Genomic DNA, 21,731 nt, shown 5'->3' with positions numbered 1-21,731 from the left:
CGGGGTTTTAAGAAAGGGTCTCGGGGTGAGACCAGCTATGTTATATGGGTTAGAGACAGTGCCATTGACAAAAAGGCAGGAGTTTGAGCTGGATGTGGCAGAATTAAAGATGTTAAGATTTGAACTGGGTGTGAACGAGGGTGGACAGGATTAGGAATAAGTATATTTGAGGGTTAGCACTGGTTGGAAGGTTTGGAGACAAAACCAGAGGGGCACGATTACGATGGTTTGGACATGTGCTGAGGAGAGATACTGAGTATTTTGGGGAAAAGATGCTAAGGATGAAGCTACCAGGTAACCGGAAGAGAGACAGGCCTAAGATAAGGTTTATGGATGTGGTGAGAGAGGACATGCAGGTGGTTGGTTTTACAGAGCAAGATGCAGAGGACAGGAAGAAATGGATACAGGTGATCTGCTGTGGCGACCCCTAACGGGAGCAGCCGAAAGAAGATGTATATATAGTATATATATATATATATATATATAGATAGATATATATATATATATATATATATATATATATATAATATATATATATATATACACACACACACATACACCTGCCTTTGTATGTACAAAATAAAAAAATTAGGAACTTGTTATGCTTTTTCCCCTACGAAGATATTCTGCCTGTTGTGCTGTTACCCCAGTTTGGATATCAACTTTGCATGTTTTTTTTTTCCTGTGTTTCATTGTGAAACACAAGTATGTAATTTTCTTTGAGGCTAGAAATCTTGGCAGTGCTAGATGTAGTGTGATATAGGAGAAGTGCTTGCTTGAAAAAGATCAGACTAATTTGAATCTTGTAATATTGTCATGCTACAGCAATCTTTCTTATGATGTTTTGCCCCTTTAAGGCAGCCACATACGACAATCTGGTTCATGCACTTTGTGACAGTGCAGAATATTAAGTGTATGAGCATTTATTCTGCTTCCTGCAGTCCCCCCAGTTTAATGCCATCAGCTTTGGTTTAACTTGTGTGCGACTCTGAGCAGGTCACTTAACTAGACAGTGTTAGTTGCTCCCTCTTGATAAAAGGGACACTTGTATTCACTTGGCCTATCTGTTCAGTAAAGTAACTTCCTCTGCGCCAGTGTGTGGTGATGTAGAAGTGGCAGTAGAAAGCAGTACCACTTGCTAAATAACTCTGCTTCATTTTTAAATTAGATAATGTATTCTTACATTTTATTTTTGAAAAGCATTTTTTAGCAATTCTTTGAAATGTAAAAATAAGCATTTTATGATACAAAAATCTGTTTCCATTAAAGATGATATAAATTACTATATTTAAAAAATGGCAACTATAATTACCTTGAAATTGTGTTCCCAAGATGCATCAGTAAAACTCTCATGTCTTCATTATTCATGCACACCTCTTGATGTATTTTAGTAAACATCACTGTACTCGCTTATAATGTGTTACCAGACTTTCTCTCCACTTCAGTTAACCGCATCTGTCTGAGCTGTGCTACCTACATCATGGACAAAAGCTAATGAAACATTTTCAAGCTAAATTATGGTGGCTGCCAAAAAAGCACTTGCTAGAAAATGGAAGTCTGTCTAAACCGGCTGTACTAGAAGCAGTGAATATAGTTAGAGATAAAAATAGAAGTGAGACGTTTAGAAAAGGGTTAGGAGCCAATTACATAGAAAAAAAAATGGGGATTGTGATGACTGCATACAGAGTAACATTTTGGAGGAGGAATGAGGTTTAAAAGAAATCAGGATTTGAATGAGCTATAATGTTTGGCAGGATAGGTTATAAGTGATGTATTATGTTTGCAACTAAGTGTCTACTTTTGTTTTCATTTATGTAAATGTAGGATTGCCTTTGTCTTAAGTCGTTTAATAATTTTTATCTGTTTTAGTACAAAGTTTCTCAATCTGTTGAAAAAAGCCTCTTTAGAACCCGCACTAGCTGTTGTTCACAGGCCTAGGCTGTCCACTGGTCAGCTTTCCTTTATTCAGTTTAAGCACAACCTAGATCTCTGGATGAGGAATAGGAAATTTACCCTGGGCCTGACACCCATGTCCCTTATGGACAGAGGTAGCTTATAAATGGCTGGCTCTCACTGTCCTTTTCGGATACAGGACATCATTATTTTTTCAGGAAAACTTGGCTAGGCATAGAAAAGGCCCCTGGGTCATTAGTCTAGCAATCTGTGAATCTGAGTATTATTGTCTCCACATTGACTGCAAGTTGCATTTCTCTGCACGCCTTCATACTGGGGATAACTCTAGTATATTTCATCACATCTGCTGCATTTTGTGAGGATGGTTACTCTCTGAAGGCCTGATATTTCTGCATCACCCTAGGTTCTGCTTTGGTAGAACCTGCTTTACTATTTTGTGCTTTGCAAACTGGGTACTTTTTTTACTGTTAATGTGAATTTGTAATGTTTTAGTTTTATTATTCTTATTTCACAGCTTAGCTTTCGTAGCTTAGGACAGATGTATACATGGTAAAAGCCTAGTTGGGCATATACCATTGTATAAAAAAGAACCCCCGCTCAAAAGGGAAAAATAGCATCTGGTGGGCGGCTTAAAAAGACCTTTGCTGAAATCCTCTAGCATTGGTCCACAACTTTCTGCATTCTAGTGCTGTTGTCTTTCTTGGCTTTTGCACCACGTAATGCTAGCCAGCTGGTGATGTTAACCTTGGCTGTAGATGATTGTCACTGTTGAAGTGACACTCCAACCCCTTATGCAAAAATGAGAAAAAAAGCTTTATGGATGGATGGTCTAACTGAGAGCAGAGGCATTTTTTTTTTTTTTTTTTTTTTTTTTTATTTATTTAGTATAGACTGGTGATCTTTGGGAAAAGGATCAGAGCTCAATGTCTCTGAACTTGAGGTCTCTGCTGCTTACTGCTCACAAAATTTCCTTTTTACCTTTTGTGCCACTCCACTGCCATATGTTGACCTGATGCTTTCCACTGTTTTGTAAAGTTTACATCTGTTTATTAGCCAAGGTGGTGGTAATATTGACTAGGTTAAATTTGTCCAGGGCTTTGGGGAAATTCCCCTACTCTCTTCACATTAAGTGCTGTGGGATCTTTTATATCCATCTGATGAGCTACCACCAAGTTCAGACAGATGGGGGCTTCAGTTTAACGTCTCAACTGAGGGATTGCACATGAGCAGCGCACCACCACCACCATTATCATGCATGACTGCGGCAGTATTGGATATTAACCCAACTATCTGGAATGGGAGTATAATCCTCTGACAGTTGTGAGCATGAAATGAATCAAAGCAGTGGTATGATTGGGCAGAGTTCTATTTTGAGAACAGGCTTATTAGCTGAAAGTAACAGTGAGCAAGCAAAATGTATAAGCTGATGTTTTGTATATCCATGTATGACATTGCTGCCTATATTTGGCACCAACTGATGCTTACTTTTGAATTGCAATCTATACTATTTTTTGTGAACTTTTGAATGGGTCTATGTTTTTAAAACTTTTTCCCCTGTAGGGTAATCAGGAGCCGGCAGCTACCCCCGAAGCAATGGTACCGTCTTACGCACCAATCCCATACCCACCACCACCACCCCAAAATGGTATTCCTGCAGAGTTTGCTGTGCCTCACACTCAGGACTATGCTGGACAGACAAGTGAACACACACTTAACATATATGGAACCACACAGACGCATGGAGAACAAGCTACAAGCACAGCAACCTCACAGAATGGATCTACTACGGTATAGTGGTTTTTTACCTTCCTTTTGTGTTACTAGCTTGTTGGACGAATAAAAATCTTGTAATGGTCATGTTGAATTTATGTAGTTAATGCACTTGTTAATGCTCAAAGTTGATTTCACGGGTTTGTCTTTCAGAAGTATATTTATATTTTAGTATATAGCCAGAGAATTTAAACTGAGAATGCACGTGTTGCATTGAATCAGTCTTGTGTACGTGAGAGTGAAACTGATAATTTTAAGAAGCAGTACATTTTATGTTTCAGTGAAATTCTTGTACCTTGTTCAACAGAGGAGGTGATGCTGCTGTAAATCATTATGGTTACTGAAGTCAGCAAGCTCTGCAGAATGCACTGTAGAATATACAAGACAAATTTGCTCAAAGGCAGTTTTAGTCTGCACATAGTCGAAGCACATTTCCAGATTAAGTGCTGAGGGGCCAGTGGAGCTAATGAAAAGTTCCATCTACAGTAGCAAGTTAGGTAGAGCTTTTCCAGACTACTGAGCTTTTCTGCCAACCTACAGTAACATCTTTTTATTCCTTTCCAGTTGGTCTGCTTTGGAAAAAATGTCCATAATGAAGAAACAAATGTGCACTGCAGTAAGTTTAATTAAGTGCTACTGCCCATTGTGCTACTTTGAACTTTCAGTAGCAACTGTAGTTATGCTGATCACCTACAGTTTTGGGTGTTTTGCCAGTTTAGCCATTTTAAATGCGGTGCTTGCATTCCATTCCTTTTTAGTGGATACGTTTTCTGGTGGCTAGTCAGTGTTCCAGTGGTGCCCAACTTAAGCAGTCAGTATTGTTCCACTTTCTGCTGTGAAGTTGTCACTTGTGTAAGTTGTCTTTGGATGGAAGTTACAAGTTCCTGCTTTTGCATAGTGTGGTAACGGTTTAAGAAAGTTAAAGATCATGTTCAAACAAACAAAAATCAAAGTAGCCTGTCTGTTTCCTAGGTGCATTTCCTCAGCAGTTGATTACCATGGCTGTCTTTCAATAATTTGTTTGGATTCACAGTTTTCTTAAGGAAAAAAGTGCCCCCAAAATGCCCTCTGTAGCCATAACATGCCCTGCCCTCCCTAATTCATTACTCTGCATGAAGTTCTGCTTCCTTGCTAATGTGATATCATTTCATGGTAAGCAGAGTCCATTAAGTAGTCAGCAAGCAAGAGAAAGGTGTACAGAAAGAGGGTTTTCATAATGGGACATTTTTACTTCTGGTTTGTCTTTAATTTCAAATTTATGGTTACACATTAGCTAACCTAGTCTTCAGACCCCCACGCATTCTGTGTTCCTTTTATATGAAAACAAATCTGAAGGTTGCTTCTGTTTCAGTGTCGCACAAGCACATCATGTATATCCCAGTATCCATAACATTTAATTCTCTGATTTTGCTGTTTGTCACTGAATCTGGCCTTTCACCTGTCCATGATTTTTGCAGAAAGCATCTGATTTTGCTTCATATTTTTACCCTGTCCATCCCACTTACTTTTCTAGTAAATCACTGAGGATTACAGTTGGACATTGATGCTAGACCACTGTTAATGCAGTTTACAGTTCACTTGCCTGAGATATGCATGCTAATGCAAAACCTGTTCCATTAGTAAACAGACCTACTGCACTCAGCTTGTGTGCTGCATTAACATCATATTTAGGGGGAAAAAAGAGGAAAGGGATCCAGCCTATTACTAACAAAGTGAAGGAAAGAACCAGCTTTACATCATCAAAGTGACAGATGTGATGAAGTAAAAACGCGACGCACTGCCATCAGAAGTCTGTGGAGAGCCAAAGTTTGCAAAAAAAAGAAATAACAGTAAAGTGAAAGAATATCTAGTAAATTTGATTGATAGGGCAGGAAACCATTCCGTTATCTTGGAGGGGTGGGGGGGTGGCTGCAGGTCTGTGCAGACCTGTTGCTGACATGCTCATTTCCCCTAATAAAGAACAAGTACTATGGGGAAAATTATTTTAAGTTTTTTTGTAGCACTTTGCTTTTTGGTGGTAGAGAAAGTGCTTCTCTTTAAGGACAGTGTCCACTTTAAACATTACACAGGTTAAGTCAAACACAGGCCTTGCAGAATGTTTAACCCACCTGTAAGGGTACTGGCAGTCCAACCTAATGTCATCACAGTAAGTGCGAAGATGCAAGTCGCAAGCAGGCATGCCAACAGTCTCACTAAGTAATGGGTTTTTACAAAGTAAATATTTTTAAATTGCTTGTGAATAAATTAGCACTTAAGGTTAAACTAGGCATCAGCAAAAGCAGAACAGCACGAAATGTATTGGCCAGGATAGTTCATTTTTATTGCACGTTTTCAGGAACAAATCTGAACATTTTCAGGTGTCAGATTTAACACTACCAAGAGGTTTTGTAGAAGAGTCTTAGGACTTGTATTTAATGTCATAAGCTATGATTGCATTTGATGATGGGGTCATTTTGCCAGGTTCTCCATGCGTTGCTACTTTTTCCTCTTGTACACTGGCCCTGATTGAAATCAAGAAGCAGATGTCTCAAAAGCCCTCTGAACATGCAAGGTCATACCTCAAACTACCAGAAGACAAACACAATGACTTACCCCTCAGACTACCGAGCAAAACCCTCTTGGCAGCTCCCTTGGGGGGAAACTAGCACTTTTTGCAGACAATTGGCACATGATCACAAAAGACAAATGGGTCCTAAATATTGTATCTCAAGGATACAGATTCCACTTTCACACTTTGCCAAGGATAAAAGGAATGCCAAACCTGCCACCAAGTCAATGGGCCGAGGCTCAAAAGCAAATTTCAGCTCTCATGGACATGAGAGCCATTCAAACAGGTTCCTACACAGGAGCAAGGACAAAGATTTTACTTAAGACTGTTTCTAGTTCCCTGAAAGGACAAAGCCTGGAGACCCATTCTGGACCTCTCAATTCTAAACACATACCTGGAAGTACCCAAATTCAAGATGCTAACACTGCAGCAACTTCTTCCCATGCTCGGCAAGAAGGCTTGGCTAGTAACGTTGGACCTCAAGGAGGCATACATGCATGTCCCTGTCAGACAAAATTGCAAAAGATACCTCCGATTTATTGCAGGTTCAACCCATTACCAATTGTCTGCACTGCCCTTTGGCTTATCTACTGCGCCCAGGGTCTTCACAAAATGCCTGGCACCAGTAATTGCATACAGAAGACAGAGAGATTCAGATATATCCATACCTGGACGACTGTCTTATTCAAGCAGAAAGCAAGGACGTTCTATTAAAGCATCTGGTGTTTGTCAAAAACCTACTAAGTTGCCTAGGGTACACAGTAAACGAAAAGAAGTCAAAACTAGTGCCCTCACAAGACACAATATTCTTGGGTGCCAGCTTAAATACAACGGCCCAGATTGCTTACCTCACGCCAGACAAGCAAGGACAACTGACTCAATATTTCAAAATGATGGCAACAAAGACCCAACTCCTTGCAAGAAAAATTCTGCAGGCCTTGGGATTCATGGCATCTTGCATACTACTAATACCATTTGCAAAACTGCATATGAGGAAATTACAATGTTATCTGAAAAGGGTATGGACCCAACACAGCCACAGCTTGGAAACAATTCCACTCATTCCCTGCCTTCAACAGGAGTTTCTATGATGGGCTCAGGCATGTCACCTCAACAAGGGTCAGCCTTTTACATTACCCACAGCCAGGCAAACTATAACAGATGCATTGGATTATGCCTGGGGAGCACACATGACAGGACAGTGTATTCAGGGCAAATGGTCTGCAAACCAAAGGCATCTACATATCAATCAAAAAGAGATGCTAGCTGTACAAAATGCCCTAACAGCTTTCAAGAACCGCCTAAATCCAGGACAACTCCTAATAAAGACGGGCAACACCACAGTGATGTGGTACATAAGCAAGGGGGCACACACTCCTACCCCCTATGGAGCAAGCAGTGACCTTGTGGAACACAGCACTGACCTACCAAGTTCAACTACAAGCACAATTCCTGCCAGGAAAGAAAAACACACTGGCACACTATCTAAGCAGAAACATCACAGATCCTCACGAGTGGAAACTAGATCCACAAGTATTCGCAATGATAACCCAGAAATGGGGGAGCCCAGACATAGATTTGTTTGCTTCCCCCCAAAACTACCAAATACGGAAATTCTGCACAAGGACATACCACACACACTAGCTTGGAAAGTGGACGCCCCCTCATTCAGTTGGAAAACATTGACAGTGTATGCCTTTCCTCCACTGCCTCTTGTGGCAAAGGTGCTGCTGAAAGCCAGATTAGAGAGGCCACAAATGATACTCATTGCTCCAGACTGGCCACGCCAACACTGGTATCCAATACTAAGGAACATGGCTCAAGGCCCACCATGGATTTAACCTACAATTCCTCACCTGCTCACTCAGCAAAGCAATCAGATTCTACACAGCCAGCTCAAGACTTTAAATCTGGCTGCATGGCAAATTGCCTAAACAACCAGTCAACACTTCTCTCTAAAGCTGTGATGGACGTCATTCTGGAGGCCCAGCACCAGGAAAGTCTATTCAGACAAGTGGAAAAGATTCTGCGCCTGGAACCAGGCTAAAGGCCAAAATCCCCTTGTCCCAAATATTCCTCAGGTTCTTCAATATTTAACTGAGATGTTGCACAAAGGACTTTCCTTCTCATCTATTAAGATCCACGTCTCAGCTATTTCAGCTCAATACAACACGGATCTTCCTATATTTTCACATCCATTACTAAGACAGTTCCTCAGAGGGGCTAAGAACACAAGACCGCCCCGGAGAGCACCAACACCAGCTTGGGATCTCAACTTTGTTTTGGAAAAGCTTACACTTCTGCCCTTTGAACCAGCTTTCACAGCTGATCTACAGTTCCTATCATGGAAAACTGCCCTGCTGCTAGCAATAACTTCAGCACGAAGAGTCTCAGAACTACAGGCCATAATGGCAGTGGAGCCTTTCATCATTTTTCATCAAGACAAAGTCTCTTTACGAACTAACCCTTCCTTTATGCCAAAGGTGGTATCCAGTGTGGCCCTAAACGAAACCATTCATTTGCCCACCTTTTATCCAAACCCCCAGAACAAAGGGGAAAGGCTCCTACACTCTTTGGACATTCACAGGCAATTACGTTACTACTTGGATAAAACTAAGGCTTTCAGAAAGTCTGACCAGCTCTTTGTATCCTATGCTGCAGGATCTCAAGGAAAAGCCATCTCAAAACAGACCACTTAAAAATGGATAGGATATTGTATCCGTCTCTGCTACACACACCATGGGAAATCTGTGCCTAGTAACATCAGGCCCCATTCCACCAGGGCTACAGCAACATTGACACCCTTCCTCAGAGGGGTACCAACCAAGGATATTTTGGAGGCTGCAACTTCAAGTTCAGTGCACACATTCACCAAGTACTATCACTTACCTCTATACTCTAAAACCAGAGCTGGCTTTGCCACTGCAGTTCTGCAGGGCCTACTAGCCTCTCCAAACCCTGTTTAGTTCCACTACCCATCCTTAGCTTTGGGATTCAACCCAAGTGTGATGACTGCAGCAGTGTAACACTATGAACATAGTACAGTTTTGTACCTACCATAAATGTAGATGCTAGAGTGTTCACACTGCTGAAGTCCAGGTTACCCTCCCTCCATCCCCTCTGAACTAGCTGGACTTATCTATACCTTTCTATCCTATACAACCTCTGTGGTGTATTTGCTTGTGACTGAAGGTATTTTATTTTTATATGTATATTTTTATATAGCAATATGTATTGTCTACATACTGGGGGCACCCAACATCTGGGGCAAGAAAAACTGAAGAAAATGGCGTTGGATGCATCTTGTATACCCCTGGCGCACTGACGTCAGGGAAGAAGCAACAGCAACCGACGCCGGACCAAGACTTTGGAACTCGGGCCGACTGCGGGACCGCCTGACGGCAGGATAACCCAAGTGTGATGACTGCAGCAGTGTGAACACACCAACATCTACATTTATGGTAGGTACAAAACTGTACTTTCCTTCACTTAGCTCCCCTGAAACATTCCTTAAATCAATTATGACTAGTCTGCTGTGGCTGCTAAACATTTATAGAGGTTGTAATATTTTTTAGCATTCATAGTCCTGCTCACTTGGGTTAGGGGCTCTAGGTGTCCTTGGAAGGTTCAGTAGATGTTCATCGTGTTACACTGCTGCAGTCTTTACACTTGGGTTATCCTGCCGTCAGGCGGTCCCGCAGTCGGCCAGAGTTCCAAAGTCGTGGTCCTGCATTGGTTGCTGTCGCCTCCTCCCTGATGTCAGTGTGACAGGGGTATACAAGATGCAGCAGACACCATTTTCTTCAGTCTTTCTTGCGCGGTGCCCGAAGCAGAAGCAGTTCGCAAGTGCTGGTCGGCCGACTCCTGAGATTTTCATTCCGAATCCAGAACCGAAGTCTTCTAAAAAAGTTAAGTACCCCGTTGGGGAAACTTTTTCTTGCCTCAGACCGATGTCGGTAAAAGTTAATAACTGTATTTCTTGTGGGAAGCAAATACCTCATAAGGATTTCCACTCCTATTGTATTCCATGCCTAGGCCCTGACCACGACGTCACTGGTTATCGGTTTTGTGCTAGGTTCAACAAGCGCAGTATTAAACGTCTGTTTGATTTTGCTCTACATTATTTTGGTAGAAAATTCAATTACACCATGCAGTCGGAAATTCCGACGACTGCAATGCATAAAAAGCGCAAGGAGAAGGACAGACATCTGAGGCCGAAAACGGATGACGAGGCCTCTTAAAGGCCAGTTGCCGGTTCTCCGGTTTTCAGCGAGGCGCCTATGCAGCCCCTGATGACCGCTACCACAGACCGCCCCCGACTCCCACGTCGAGCTGGCTGGACCTTCGGACGAACTAGGCCTTCAGTTTACCGATCCTAAACCTAGAGAGGAAACCGAAGTAGCTGAACAATCCACAGCTACAGAGGGTGTTTTCAGACCTACCCAGTTAACTATTAAACCCTCTGTTAAGTCCAAGTCCCCCTTAAAGGCTAAGAAACGGGCACAACTCTCTCCAGGACAGGCTTCCATGCCTAAGAAACAAATGCTAAAAATGGCTGAGGACCTAATCACCCTGATCATGGGGTCCCATCCCCCTCCTGATAAAAGGCCCAGGCAGGATGCATACTATGAATCTTCAGACCAGGTGTCCATTTCGTCTGACTCTTCCTTGGACCTAGGATATTCTTTACCCCCTTATGAGGGTTCTGATGCTGAGGAATCAATTCCATCAGCCTCTCCGCCTGAGGATTACTCCTTTGGGGAGACCTTACAATACCATGAGAGAGCATTTCCATTGGGAAGGCCAGGATTACTCAGAATCCAAGAAAAGACTCAGACTTCCTTTTATTGCCCCAACACAGACCCCTTGCTATCCCACCAGTTTTAGACATTGTTAATGATGTGTACACTGAATCCAGTTTGAACCCTGACTCCTTACCTCCAGCCCTAGTTAAACTGATAGATATTAGAGTCCCTGACTTTCACAAATTTCTGTACAAAAGCCCTGTTGCTGACCCTGAAACTATTTCTCAGGGACCCAAAGGGATTAAGGCCTCATCAGCAAAAAAAACAGTTCCCTCTGACAGAGATTCCAGAGCATTACACAGATGGGGAAAGAAGGTATATACATCTGCAACTTTAGCAATGAGAGCCTTGAATTGCCAGTTTCACATGCTAAAATATCAGCCATTTTTGATGTCTCATTTGAAACAAAAGATGTTTCCAGATTCAGATCCTCCTAACTTAAAAGAAATGCAGGATTATTGCATGCAGCTGAACAAGTAGGAAAAGATACTTTGCAATGTGGGTTTGATTCTTTAGAGGCCTCCTGTAGAGCAGCAGTTGCAGGCTCTGTCATTAGAAGGCATCCTTGGTTAAAAGAACATACGTTACCGGATCATGTTAAGGTCAAATTATTGGATGCACCTTTGCAGCGGGAAGTGCTGTTTGGAGTTAAGGCAGAGGAGGTATTAAAGAAGATGGAGGATAAGGCAAAATCTATGCAAATGGTGAAAGATTTCTTACAGGTTCAGCCTCCTCGTTTTAGCAGAAATTGGCCAACAAAGAATTGGTCCTTTCCAGTCACAGATAGACCTCAAAGGGGCAGATACAGACGTCCAAGAGGTAGAGGTCAGACACAAGGCCCTTACAGACCTCGACAATGGGGCACACCAGGCCAAAAAGAAGGGAAAGACCGGTCTCAACCTTATAAAAAAACAGCCTCAATGACTTTCCACTACAGCTGCCAAGCAGCTGTCTAGGCAGCCCCCTTAGGAGGAAAACTGACACTTTTCTATCACAACTGGCATTGCATCACCAAAGACAAATGGGTTCTCAACATTGTATCTCAAGATTACAGGTTCCATTTCCAAGGCTAAAAGGAATTCCAAATCTGAGACCAAATCAATGGGCAGAGGTTCAAAAACAAATTACAGCACTCGTGGATATGAGAGCTATTCAAAAGGTACCACCACAGGAACAAGGATTTTACTCAAGACTCTCTCTGGTTCCCAGAAAGGACAAAGCCTGGAGACCCATTCTGGACATTTCTACACTAAACACTTATCTGGATGTTCTGAAATTCAAGATGTTGACACTACAGCTTCCCATGCTGGCAAGAAAGCTTGGCTCGTGAGTTGGGATACCTGCATGTCCCTATCAGACAAAATTGCGGAAGATACCTCAGATTTCTTGCTGGTTCAATACACTATCAATTCTCTGCACTGCCCTTTGGCTTATCTACTGCGCCCTGGGTCTTCACAAAGTGCCTGGCACCAGTAATTGCATTTTGCAGGCAAAAAGGAATTCAAATTTATCCATACCTGGATGACTGCCTGATTCAAGCAGAGAGCAAGGACATTCTACTAAAGCATCTGGCGTACGTAAAAAAGTTAAGTTGCCTGGGGTACACAGTAAACGAAAAGAAATCAAAACTAGTGCCCTCACAACAGATATTCCTGGGTGCCAGCTTGAACACAATGGCCCAGATGGCTTATTTCACGCCAGACAAGCAAGGACAACTGACCCAATATTTTGCAAGAAAAATTCTGTAGGCCTTGGGCTACATGGCATCTTGCATACTAATTCCATATGCCAGACTGCATATGAGGAAACTACAATGGTACCTAAAGAGTATATGGTCTCAACACTGTCAAAGTTTGGAAACAGTTATACCACTAATTCCTTGCCTACAACAGGATTTTCGATTGTGGGCACAAGCTTGTCACCTCAACAAGGGACAGCCTTTCACTCAACCCACAGCCAGGCAGACACTGACAACAGATGCATCGGATTACGCCTGGGGAGCACACATGGCAGGAAAATGTATCCAGGGCGAGTGGCCCACAGAGCAAAGACATCTCCACATCAATCAAAAAGAGATGCTAGCTGTACAAAATGCTATTATAGCTTTCAAGGACCTACTGCATCCAAGACCATTACTATTAAAGACAGACACACCACAGTTATGTGGTACATAAACAAGCAAGGGGGCACACACTCCTACCCCCTCTGCAGACAATGACCTTGTGGAACACGGCTCTAAACTACCAAGTTCATCTGCAAGCACAATTCCTGCCAGGAGAGAGAAACACACTGGCAGACGACCTAAGCCGAAACATTATGGACCCACACGAATGGGAACTGAACCCACAAATATTCAGAATGATAACACAAAAATGATGGAGCCCAGACATGGATCTGTTGGCTACCCCCAAAGAACTGCCAATTACAGAAGTTCTGCACAAGGAGCTACCATCCACGAGCATGAAAGTGGATGCCCTCTCATTCAGCTGGAAAAAACTACAAGTATACGCTTTCCCCCTTTATCTCTCCTGCCAAAGGCACTCGTAAAAGCCAGGCAGGAAGAGCCAAAAAGGAACCGGATTGCACCAGACTTGCCACGCCAGCACTGGTACCCAGTCTTAAAGAACTTAACACAAGAACCACCCTGGATTTTACCACAAATTCAACAGTTGCTGACTCGGCACAACAATCAGATACTTCACAGCCAGCTAAAGACCTTAAATCTAGCTGCATGGAAAATTCCTTAGTCAAGCAAGCAATGCTTCTCTCCAAAGCTGTTATGGATGTCATTCTGGAGGCCAGAAGGCCTAGCACCAAGAAAGCATACTCGGACAAATGGAAGAGATTCTGTGCCTGGAACCAAGTGCACAGCCTTGACCCTCTCCAAGTATTCCTCAGATACTGCAATAGTTAACTGAGATGCTGGACAAGTACCTCTCTTTTTCATCCATCAGGATCCACGCCTCAGCTATCTCTGCTCATTACAACATGAATCCACCAATTTTTTTCTAATCCTTTGCTCAAACAATAACTCAGAGGGCCTAAAAACATAAGACCGCCCCGTAGAGCACCAACACCTACTTGGGACCTGAATTTTGTTTTGGAAAGATTAACTTTACCTCCTTTCGATCCAGCTAACACAGCAGAATTAAAATACATCTCTTGGAAAACTGCTCTGCTACTGGCAATAACATCAGCACGAAGAGTTTCAGAATTACAGGCACTAATGGCAGTGGAACCTTTCCTCATCTTCAGCCAGGACAGGGTGTCTTTAAGAACCAACCCTATGTTTATGCCAAAGATGGTATCAAGTGTGGCTCCAAACCAAACTATTCACTTGCCAACTTTTTATCCAAAACCACAAAACAAAGGGGAGAGACTACTACATTCTTTGGACATTCACAGACAGTTACACTTCTACTTGAACAAAACCAAAGCTTTCAGAAAATCTGAACAATTATTGGTAGCATACACTGCAGGAGCACAGGGAAAAGCCATTTCAAAGCAGATAGGACACTGTATACGTTTCTGCTATACCCACCATGGGAAACCTGTACCTAGCAGCATTAGATCTCACTCCACCAGGGCAACAGCCCCTTCAACTGCCTACCTCAGAGGAGTACCTACCAAGGATATTTTGGAAGCAGCAACATGGAGTTTTGTGCATACCTTCACCAAACATTACCATTTGCCTTTATACTCCAAATCCAGAGCTGGCTTTGCTACTGCTGTACTGCAGGGCCTTATAGCCACTCCTAATGCCTTATAGATCCAGCCTCCCTATCTCAGCTTTGGGATTCCACCTAAGTGTAATGACTGCAGCAGTGTAACACGAACATAGTACAGTTTTGTACCTACCATAAATGTAGATGTTCGAGTGTAAACACTACTGCAGTCCAGGTTACCCTCCCTCCTTCCGCTCTTTCTTTCTGGTATTTACCTAGTATACCCTTTATTACCTATGGGGAGTATTTGCTGGTAACTAAAAATGGTTGTTTGCTTTTCTTTTGTATTTTTTACTAGCAATTTGTATTGCCTACCTATTTGGGGGCACCTGACATCTGGGGCAAGAAAAACTGAAGAAAATGGCGTCTGCTGCATCTTGTATATACCCCTGTCGCACTGACGTCAGGGAGGAGGCAACAGCAACTGACGCCGGACCAAGACTTTGGAACTGTGTCCGACTGCGGGACCTCCTGATGGCAGGATAACCCAAGTGTAATGACTGCAGCAGTGTTTACACTCTAACATCTACATTTATGGTAGGTACAAAACTGTACTTTACTGCTGTCTGCCCCTACAGCCTTAACGTTAGTGCTGCTGTTGATCACGTGGACGTTAGCCATTGCTGTGTACAGAATTTGAATCCTGTTGTGTTAACATTGGTTAACTCTGATTCTGCTATAAATGTCTTACTTTATTCTGTCATTATACCCAGTGGTAGTGTACTGGTGGTCATTCATACAGATGTCTGCTTCAGCAACATCTGTGAACCAGACTTGCTGTCATTCTCCTTTATACATTCCTTTGGGCTCACTGCACCAGACCTATGTTTTTGCCGTCACTAAAAATACCCTCCAGTTTCTAGATAGGCTTCCTACTGTATTTCCACATCAGCTTTCTAATGTGCGAGCTGCAGTGCTTCCTTCATCCCCACTGCTGTATTTGTTGCTTGTACCTCAACCCGACTTCCCCTACTATCTCAAGACAAATAGCAAAAGTGACTAAGCTGCAGTCCAAGCCATGCAACTGCCCCAGAAAGAGTAAAAGGAAAGTTCATCACTAGGAAACTGTGACTCACTTAATCCTGTTTGTTAACCAGGTATGCCCACTGGTAACAGTCAATTTTCATGGGCATCTTGGGAGCAGTCTAAGTGAATTGCTCAAGGTCACACAGTAGGCAAATGTGGGCTGAGAACTGAACCGTATACAACAGGAGCTACAGCTTGCAACCTTAACCTCTGCACCAACTAAAGGATCTGAAGGAGGAAAATGGGGTGCGGCTCCTCCATTTCCTCCAGATGCCCCATTATTTGGAGAAAGTTTGTAGCTTTTGCAGCAGTAGGGGGCAGTGACCAATGTACCTTGCTAATTTTCCCTGGTGTCATCAAGAAGCATGCAGGTTGGTTCAACGTGGCAAGACCCAGATACTGTGGCAGCAGTCCCTAAGAATGCTAACCGTATATTTCACCTTGTAATGAGTGCTCATTGTACGCAGATGCCCATAATTTAGGTACAACTATTTAGAGTGGCACTAAGACTAACTTCAGAGCCCAGAGGTTCATCCACCAGGTAGAGTATCTGGATCAGTAGACTGTTCTAGGAAGTTTGTTTCGGTGCCTTCTGCTTTCAATTTGAGGATACTTGTTTGTTTAAATTGGACAGTCTACTTTCAGTGAGAGAGATCCATTGAATTCCATGATGAAAGATTGACTTCCTAGCAGTAGATATGACCCAGTCGTCTGTGTGCATGATTATGAGAAACTGTGTTCTTCATATTACATAATTTTGACAGATGTAGCTGCTTAAGTAGCTGTATCTAGCATTTCATTATGCTGGATCCAGCTATGTGCTATACTTGGTTACAGTTGATATAATTTGCAAGAAGTACTGAGGTGATATGTATTTTTGAATGCTGTCTGTCGAGACAAAGCGCAACATTTGAAAATGTAAGAGAGAAAAGGGCAGACACTTAAATTGCCAGAATGCAGAAGAGTCATCAGTGACTGATTTCACTGCAGGTTGGCCACTTCAGCATAATGACGACCCCAGAAAAAATGTGAAAAATTAACCTGAAACAGCAACTCTTGAAAGAAAACGGTAAACTGTGAAGTTAGCCAAAATAGTAATAACATCCAGAATTGTAGAAGGAAGAATGCAGTCTTTTGTCAAACAAGTCACAACCAGTTTGAGCGCTTTCTTCTCTGATAATTACAAGACTAAATCAGAATAACATAACTTAATCAAACCTCTCAATTTAAAACAACGTTTAACTAAGACAAGAAAATCCCTTGAGTCTCTCAAGAACCTCAGACTTATAAAAATATTTCCATAGAAAATGCATATAAAAATTTTGCAAAAACTAAAATGTTCTCACTAGAGCTCTAGTTTTTAAAATAAGCAGTAGAGATGCAGCTTCATTAATACCAGGTTCCGTTCATGGCATTTAAAAAAATTGCCATTTAAGTTCACATCTTTCAACTTTATTCCCACCGCCCACCTCTTGTAGATCTCTGCACAACTTCCAAAGTACCAAACCTAAATCTAGAAAATCCTACACAACTCAAGTGTTTAAAAAGTGCATTGTTCTCATTCTTTTGAAAAATAGCATATGCGTTTTCGTAAATCCATTTCCGTAGCTGTCTTTCAGTCTTCCCTACATAGTAATTACAGAAGTCACGTACTACTAAATACACCAGTCCTTTGGTTGCACAATTACCCTGTCTAAGGATAACCGGGTTAGCAATATTAGGCAAGAAAATATATTTTTCTTCCAAAATAAATTTGCATTGGGAGCAACAACCACTTTTCGTGGTACCCCTCTCTGTAAGCATAGGGACTTGTAAATCATGTTCAAACAAAATTGTTTAATTATTCCCCATTTTATATACAAATCTCTGCTCATCGCCTAATATTTGAATAATGTCTGCGTTAGTCCTAAAAAGCACCCAGTATTTTCTCATATCTTGTATCTCTAGAACCTTCACCATATTGTATAACGATATTGCCATCAAATTTCTTTTGAGGCAACAATGTTTTAATGGGTATATTTTGTTTTCCTACCCCTTAAAAGTGTTTGGAACTTAGAGCCCAAAGCTTGAGCAACTTCATAACCGGTTCCAATAATAAGGTCTCTAGGATGGGTCTATATCATATGAGCGAATCGCACAAATTGCAAACGCTCATAATATCGAGTGTACCTGACCTTTAAGTGCTTTTTCTGAGATTATGGTATAGTGAATAATTGGGATATTTGCCCTTTCCTCACTGTAGTGCGATCTCTGATTTGGAATATATATTTAGCGGGGGGGGGGGCACAGCTCCCCACAATAGTAAGTTTGAGGTCTGGTACATCAGATATTGTGAGCGTTCGCAATTTGTGCAATTCGCTCATATGATATAGACCCCTCTATTATACCCTCTTTCAAGAAACATGTTTGAAAAAAATCTCCCTCTTGAAAGAATCCCAACTTGAACACATTCTTGCTGCTCTCACCAGCTGTCCCTTAAAGAAGTTCTTTTTTGTGTAAGTGGGATGTTGGCAATTGTAAATTGTAAATTCTAAATAGCTATTAGAAAAAGTATCCTTCCTATATATTTTCGAAGTAAATGTGGTGTATAGTTCTAACATCTAAATAGTTAATACTAATGTCTGAACTGGGGCTTGTAAATTTCACAAATGAGGATAAGTTGTTTAAATATTCTGAAAACTCATTTTCTTCCATGTTACCTTCCTTCCATAAAATAAAAATATTGTATAAGCAATGAAAGTAAATAGCCCTTTGATATTTAAACCTGGAAGAAAAAAATGTTTGTTTTTTGCTCCCAAGAAAACCACCAGATTGGCGCTGGCCCCCATAGCTACGCCTTTAATCTGCTTAAAATAACCCTCAAATGTGAAGTATTTGTTATCCAAAATCATTTCCATAACATTGCTAAATTCATCATAGTACCACTTAAATCGATCAATTTTAAAATAGCTTCAAGAAGTAGGTCCAGTCCTTTATGTGGAATGTAGGTAAAAAGATCCATTGTAGAGAAGGTACAGATGTTCGTGTTTCACTGTTGCAGTCATTACATTAGGGTTATCCTGCTGGCAGGTTGCCCTCAGTCGGCCTGAATTCCAAAGTCTTGGGTCCTGCGTCGGTTGCTGTCGCGTCTTCCCTGACGTCAGGGGTATAAAAGATGCAGCCGGCGCCATTTTATTCAGTCTTTCTTGCAGTGCAGTGCCCGAAGCAGAAGCAGTTCACAAGTGCTGGTCAGCCGACTCCTGAGATTTTCGTGTTCGAGTTTCAGATCCGAAGTCTTCATTAAAAGCAAAGTACTCCGTTGGGGAAACTTTTTTCTTGCTTCAGACCAATGTCAGAAAAAGTTAATAATTGTATTTCTTGTGGGAAGCAAATACCTCATAAGGACTTTCATTCTTAATGTATTCCTTGCCTAGGCTCTAACCACGACATTACTAGTTGTCAGTTTTGTGCTAGATTTAACCAATGCAGTATTAAGCGTCGGCACGATTTTGCATTGAGCTGTTTTGGGCGAAGATTTAATTATACAATTTCGTCGGATAGCCATCCAACTACCGGAGTTCACAAAAACACAAAGAAAAAGGCAACTGAGGTCCAAAACCAACGATGAAGCTTCTCCTAAGCAAGTCGCCTGTTCTCAGTGAGGCGCTTTCGCAGCCCCTGACACCCACTACTTGAGTCACAGGCCGCTACCGACTCCCACGTGGAGTTGGCCAGGCTGCAGAAAACTCAAGGTATTGGAGCCTCTGAGATTATTCCCTCAGATGGGTCCGAAGCCGCTGAGCAGGCATCGGCTTCTGACTGTGTATTCAGACCTAAACAATTATATATTAAACCGACTTCAAAGACTAAAACACTTTTAAAAGCAAAGAAACAAGTTCACCAGCCACAAGGACAGGCCTCCATGCCCAAAAAACAGATGCTCATAATGGCCGAAGACTTAATTACCTTGAATCAGGGGTTCCCATCCCCCTCTTGATAAGAGACCTAGGCAAGAGACAGACTATGAAACTTCAGATCAGGTTTCCATTTCTTCTGATCAAGAATTTTCTCCCCCCCCCAATGAGGATTCTGAAGAATCAATTCCTTCAGCTTCTCCTCCTGTGGACTACTGTTTTGGGGAAACCTTGCATACCATGAGGGAGCACTTCCACTGGGAGAGCCAAGATTTTTTCAGAATCTAAGAAAAGGCTCCGACTTCCTTTTACTTCCTCAACACAGGCCTCTAGCTATTCCACCTGTGTTGGACATTGTAGATGCGTTCTTGGAGTCTACTCTGACCCCTGACTCTCTACCTCCAGCTCCTGTTAAGCCGGACAGATACTACAGGGTCCCTGACTCATAAATTCCTTTTCAGAAACCCTACTGCAGACCCAGAAACTATTTCTCAGGGTCCAAAAGGGGTCAAGGCTTCTACTGCAAAAAACCCTACCCCCTCTGACAGGGATTCTAGGGATCTGGATAGATGGGGGGAAAAAGATTTACACATCTACTACTTTGGCTATAAGGGCCTTAAATTGCCAGTTTCATATCCTCAAATGTCAGCAATACATCATGAGACTGCTTAAACAGAAAATGATGTCAAATTCTGAATGTGCAGAAAACAAAGAAATGCAGAACTTATTGCATGCGGCTGAACAAGTTGAGAAGCATACTTTGCAATGTGGTTTTGATTCTCTGGAGGCGTCCTGCAGGACTACTGTTACGGTTCTGTCATTAGGAGGCATGCTTGGTTAAAGGAACAAAATCTGCCTGACCATGTTAAAGCAAAATTATTAGATGCTCCTTTACAACATGATATCTTGTTTGGTGTTAAGGCAGACGAGGTGTAAAGAAAATGGAAGACTAAGCTAAATCTATGCAAACGGTCAAGGATTTCGTACAGGTACAGCCACCTAGATTTAGCAGACACTGGCCTACAAAGAATTGGTCCTTTCCAGTCTCAGACAGACCTCAAAGGGGCAGATCCAGACGCCCTAGAGACAGATCACAGCCACAAGGATCCTACAGGTCTAAGCAGTGGAGTGCTTCTACCTACAAAGGTGGACAGGACAAATCACAGTCATACAGGAAACAGTCCCAATGACTTCCCCCTGCCTGCACCAAGCACTTATCTTCTGGCAGCACCCTTAGGGGGAAAACTACCAATTTTTTCTCAAAATTGGCACATTATAACCCAGGACAAATGGGTTCTAGACCGTGTCTCAAGGCTACAAGTTTAATTTCCATACCCTACCAAGGGCAAACGGTTGGCCAGACCTGCCAAAAAATCAATGGGCAGAGGCTCAAAAACAAGTCGCAGCTCTCATGGACATGAGGGCTATTCAACAAGTGCCTCAGCAAGAGCAAGGACAAGGATTTTACTCGACTGTTCTTGGTACCCAGAAAGGACCAAGCATGGAGACCAATAGTGGACCTATCTATTCTAAACACTTTCCTGGATATACCAAAATTCAAGATGTTGACCTTACAGCAGCTTCTGCCCATGCTGGTCAGCAAGTCTTGGCTCGTGACTTTAGACCTAAAAGAGGCATACCTGCATGTCCCAATCAGACAAACATGCAAAAGATACCTCAGATTCAAGGCTGGCTCAAAGCATTACCAATTCTCTGCACTGCCCTTTGGCTTATCTACTGCGCCCAGGGTCTTCACAAAGTGCCTGGCACCAGTAGTTGCTTACTGCAGACAGAGGAATACAAATATATCCTTACTTGGACGACTGCCTCATACAAGCAGAGAACAAGGATATTCTGCTACAGCGTCTGACGTTTGTGATGAGACTTTTAACATGCCTAGGGTACACAGTCAACAGAAAGAAATCAAAAGTAGTACCCTCTCAAGAGATAATATTCCTGGGTGCAAGCTTAAATACAACTGCCCAGATGGCTTATCTCACTCCAGACAAAGGCAACTGACTACCTATTTCAAGGAAATAGCAACAAAGGC

The 21,731-nt window shown here is 42.2% G+C and overlaps 1 protein-coding gene across 9 annotated transcripts in view; it reads left to right on the top strand.

Moving 5' to 3' along the window:
• The window catches only part of RBFOX2 (RNA binding fox-1 homolog 2), a 2,020,637-nt gene that overhangs the window by 1,183,851 nt on the left and 815,055 nt on the right, over positions 1-21,731 (top strand). For all 9 annotated transcript variants that reach the window (XM_044075312.1, XM_044075315.1, XM_044075291.1 and 6 more), the window contains one exon: positions 3,475-3,702. In XM_044075312.1, the coding sequence (XP_043931247.1) occupies positions 3,475-3,702 (228 nt within the window). The remainder of the gene's footprint in view (positions 1-3,474; positions 3,703-21,731) is intronic.

This window comes from Protopterus annectens, chromosome 1.part1, assembly GCF_019279795.1.
Source record: "Protopterus annectens isolate FY-2018-M chromosome 1.part1, PAN1.0, whole genome shotgun sequence".
Taxonomy (NCBI): domain Eukaryota; kingdom Metazoa; phylum Chordata; order Ceratodontiformes; family Protopteridae; genus Protopterus; species Protopterus annectens.
This window is presented reverse-complemented; position numbering and strand designations above follow the sequence as displayed.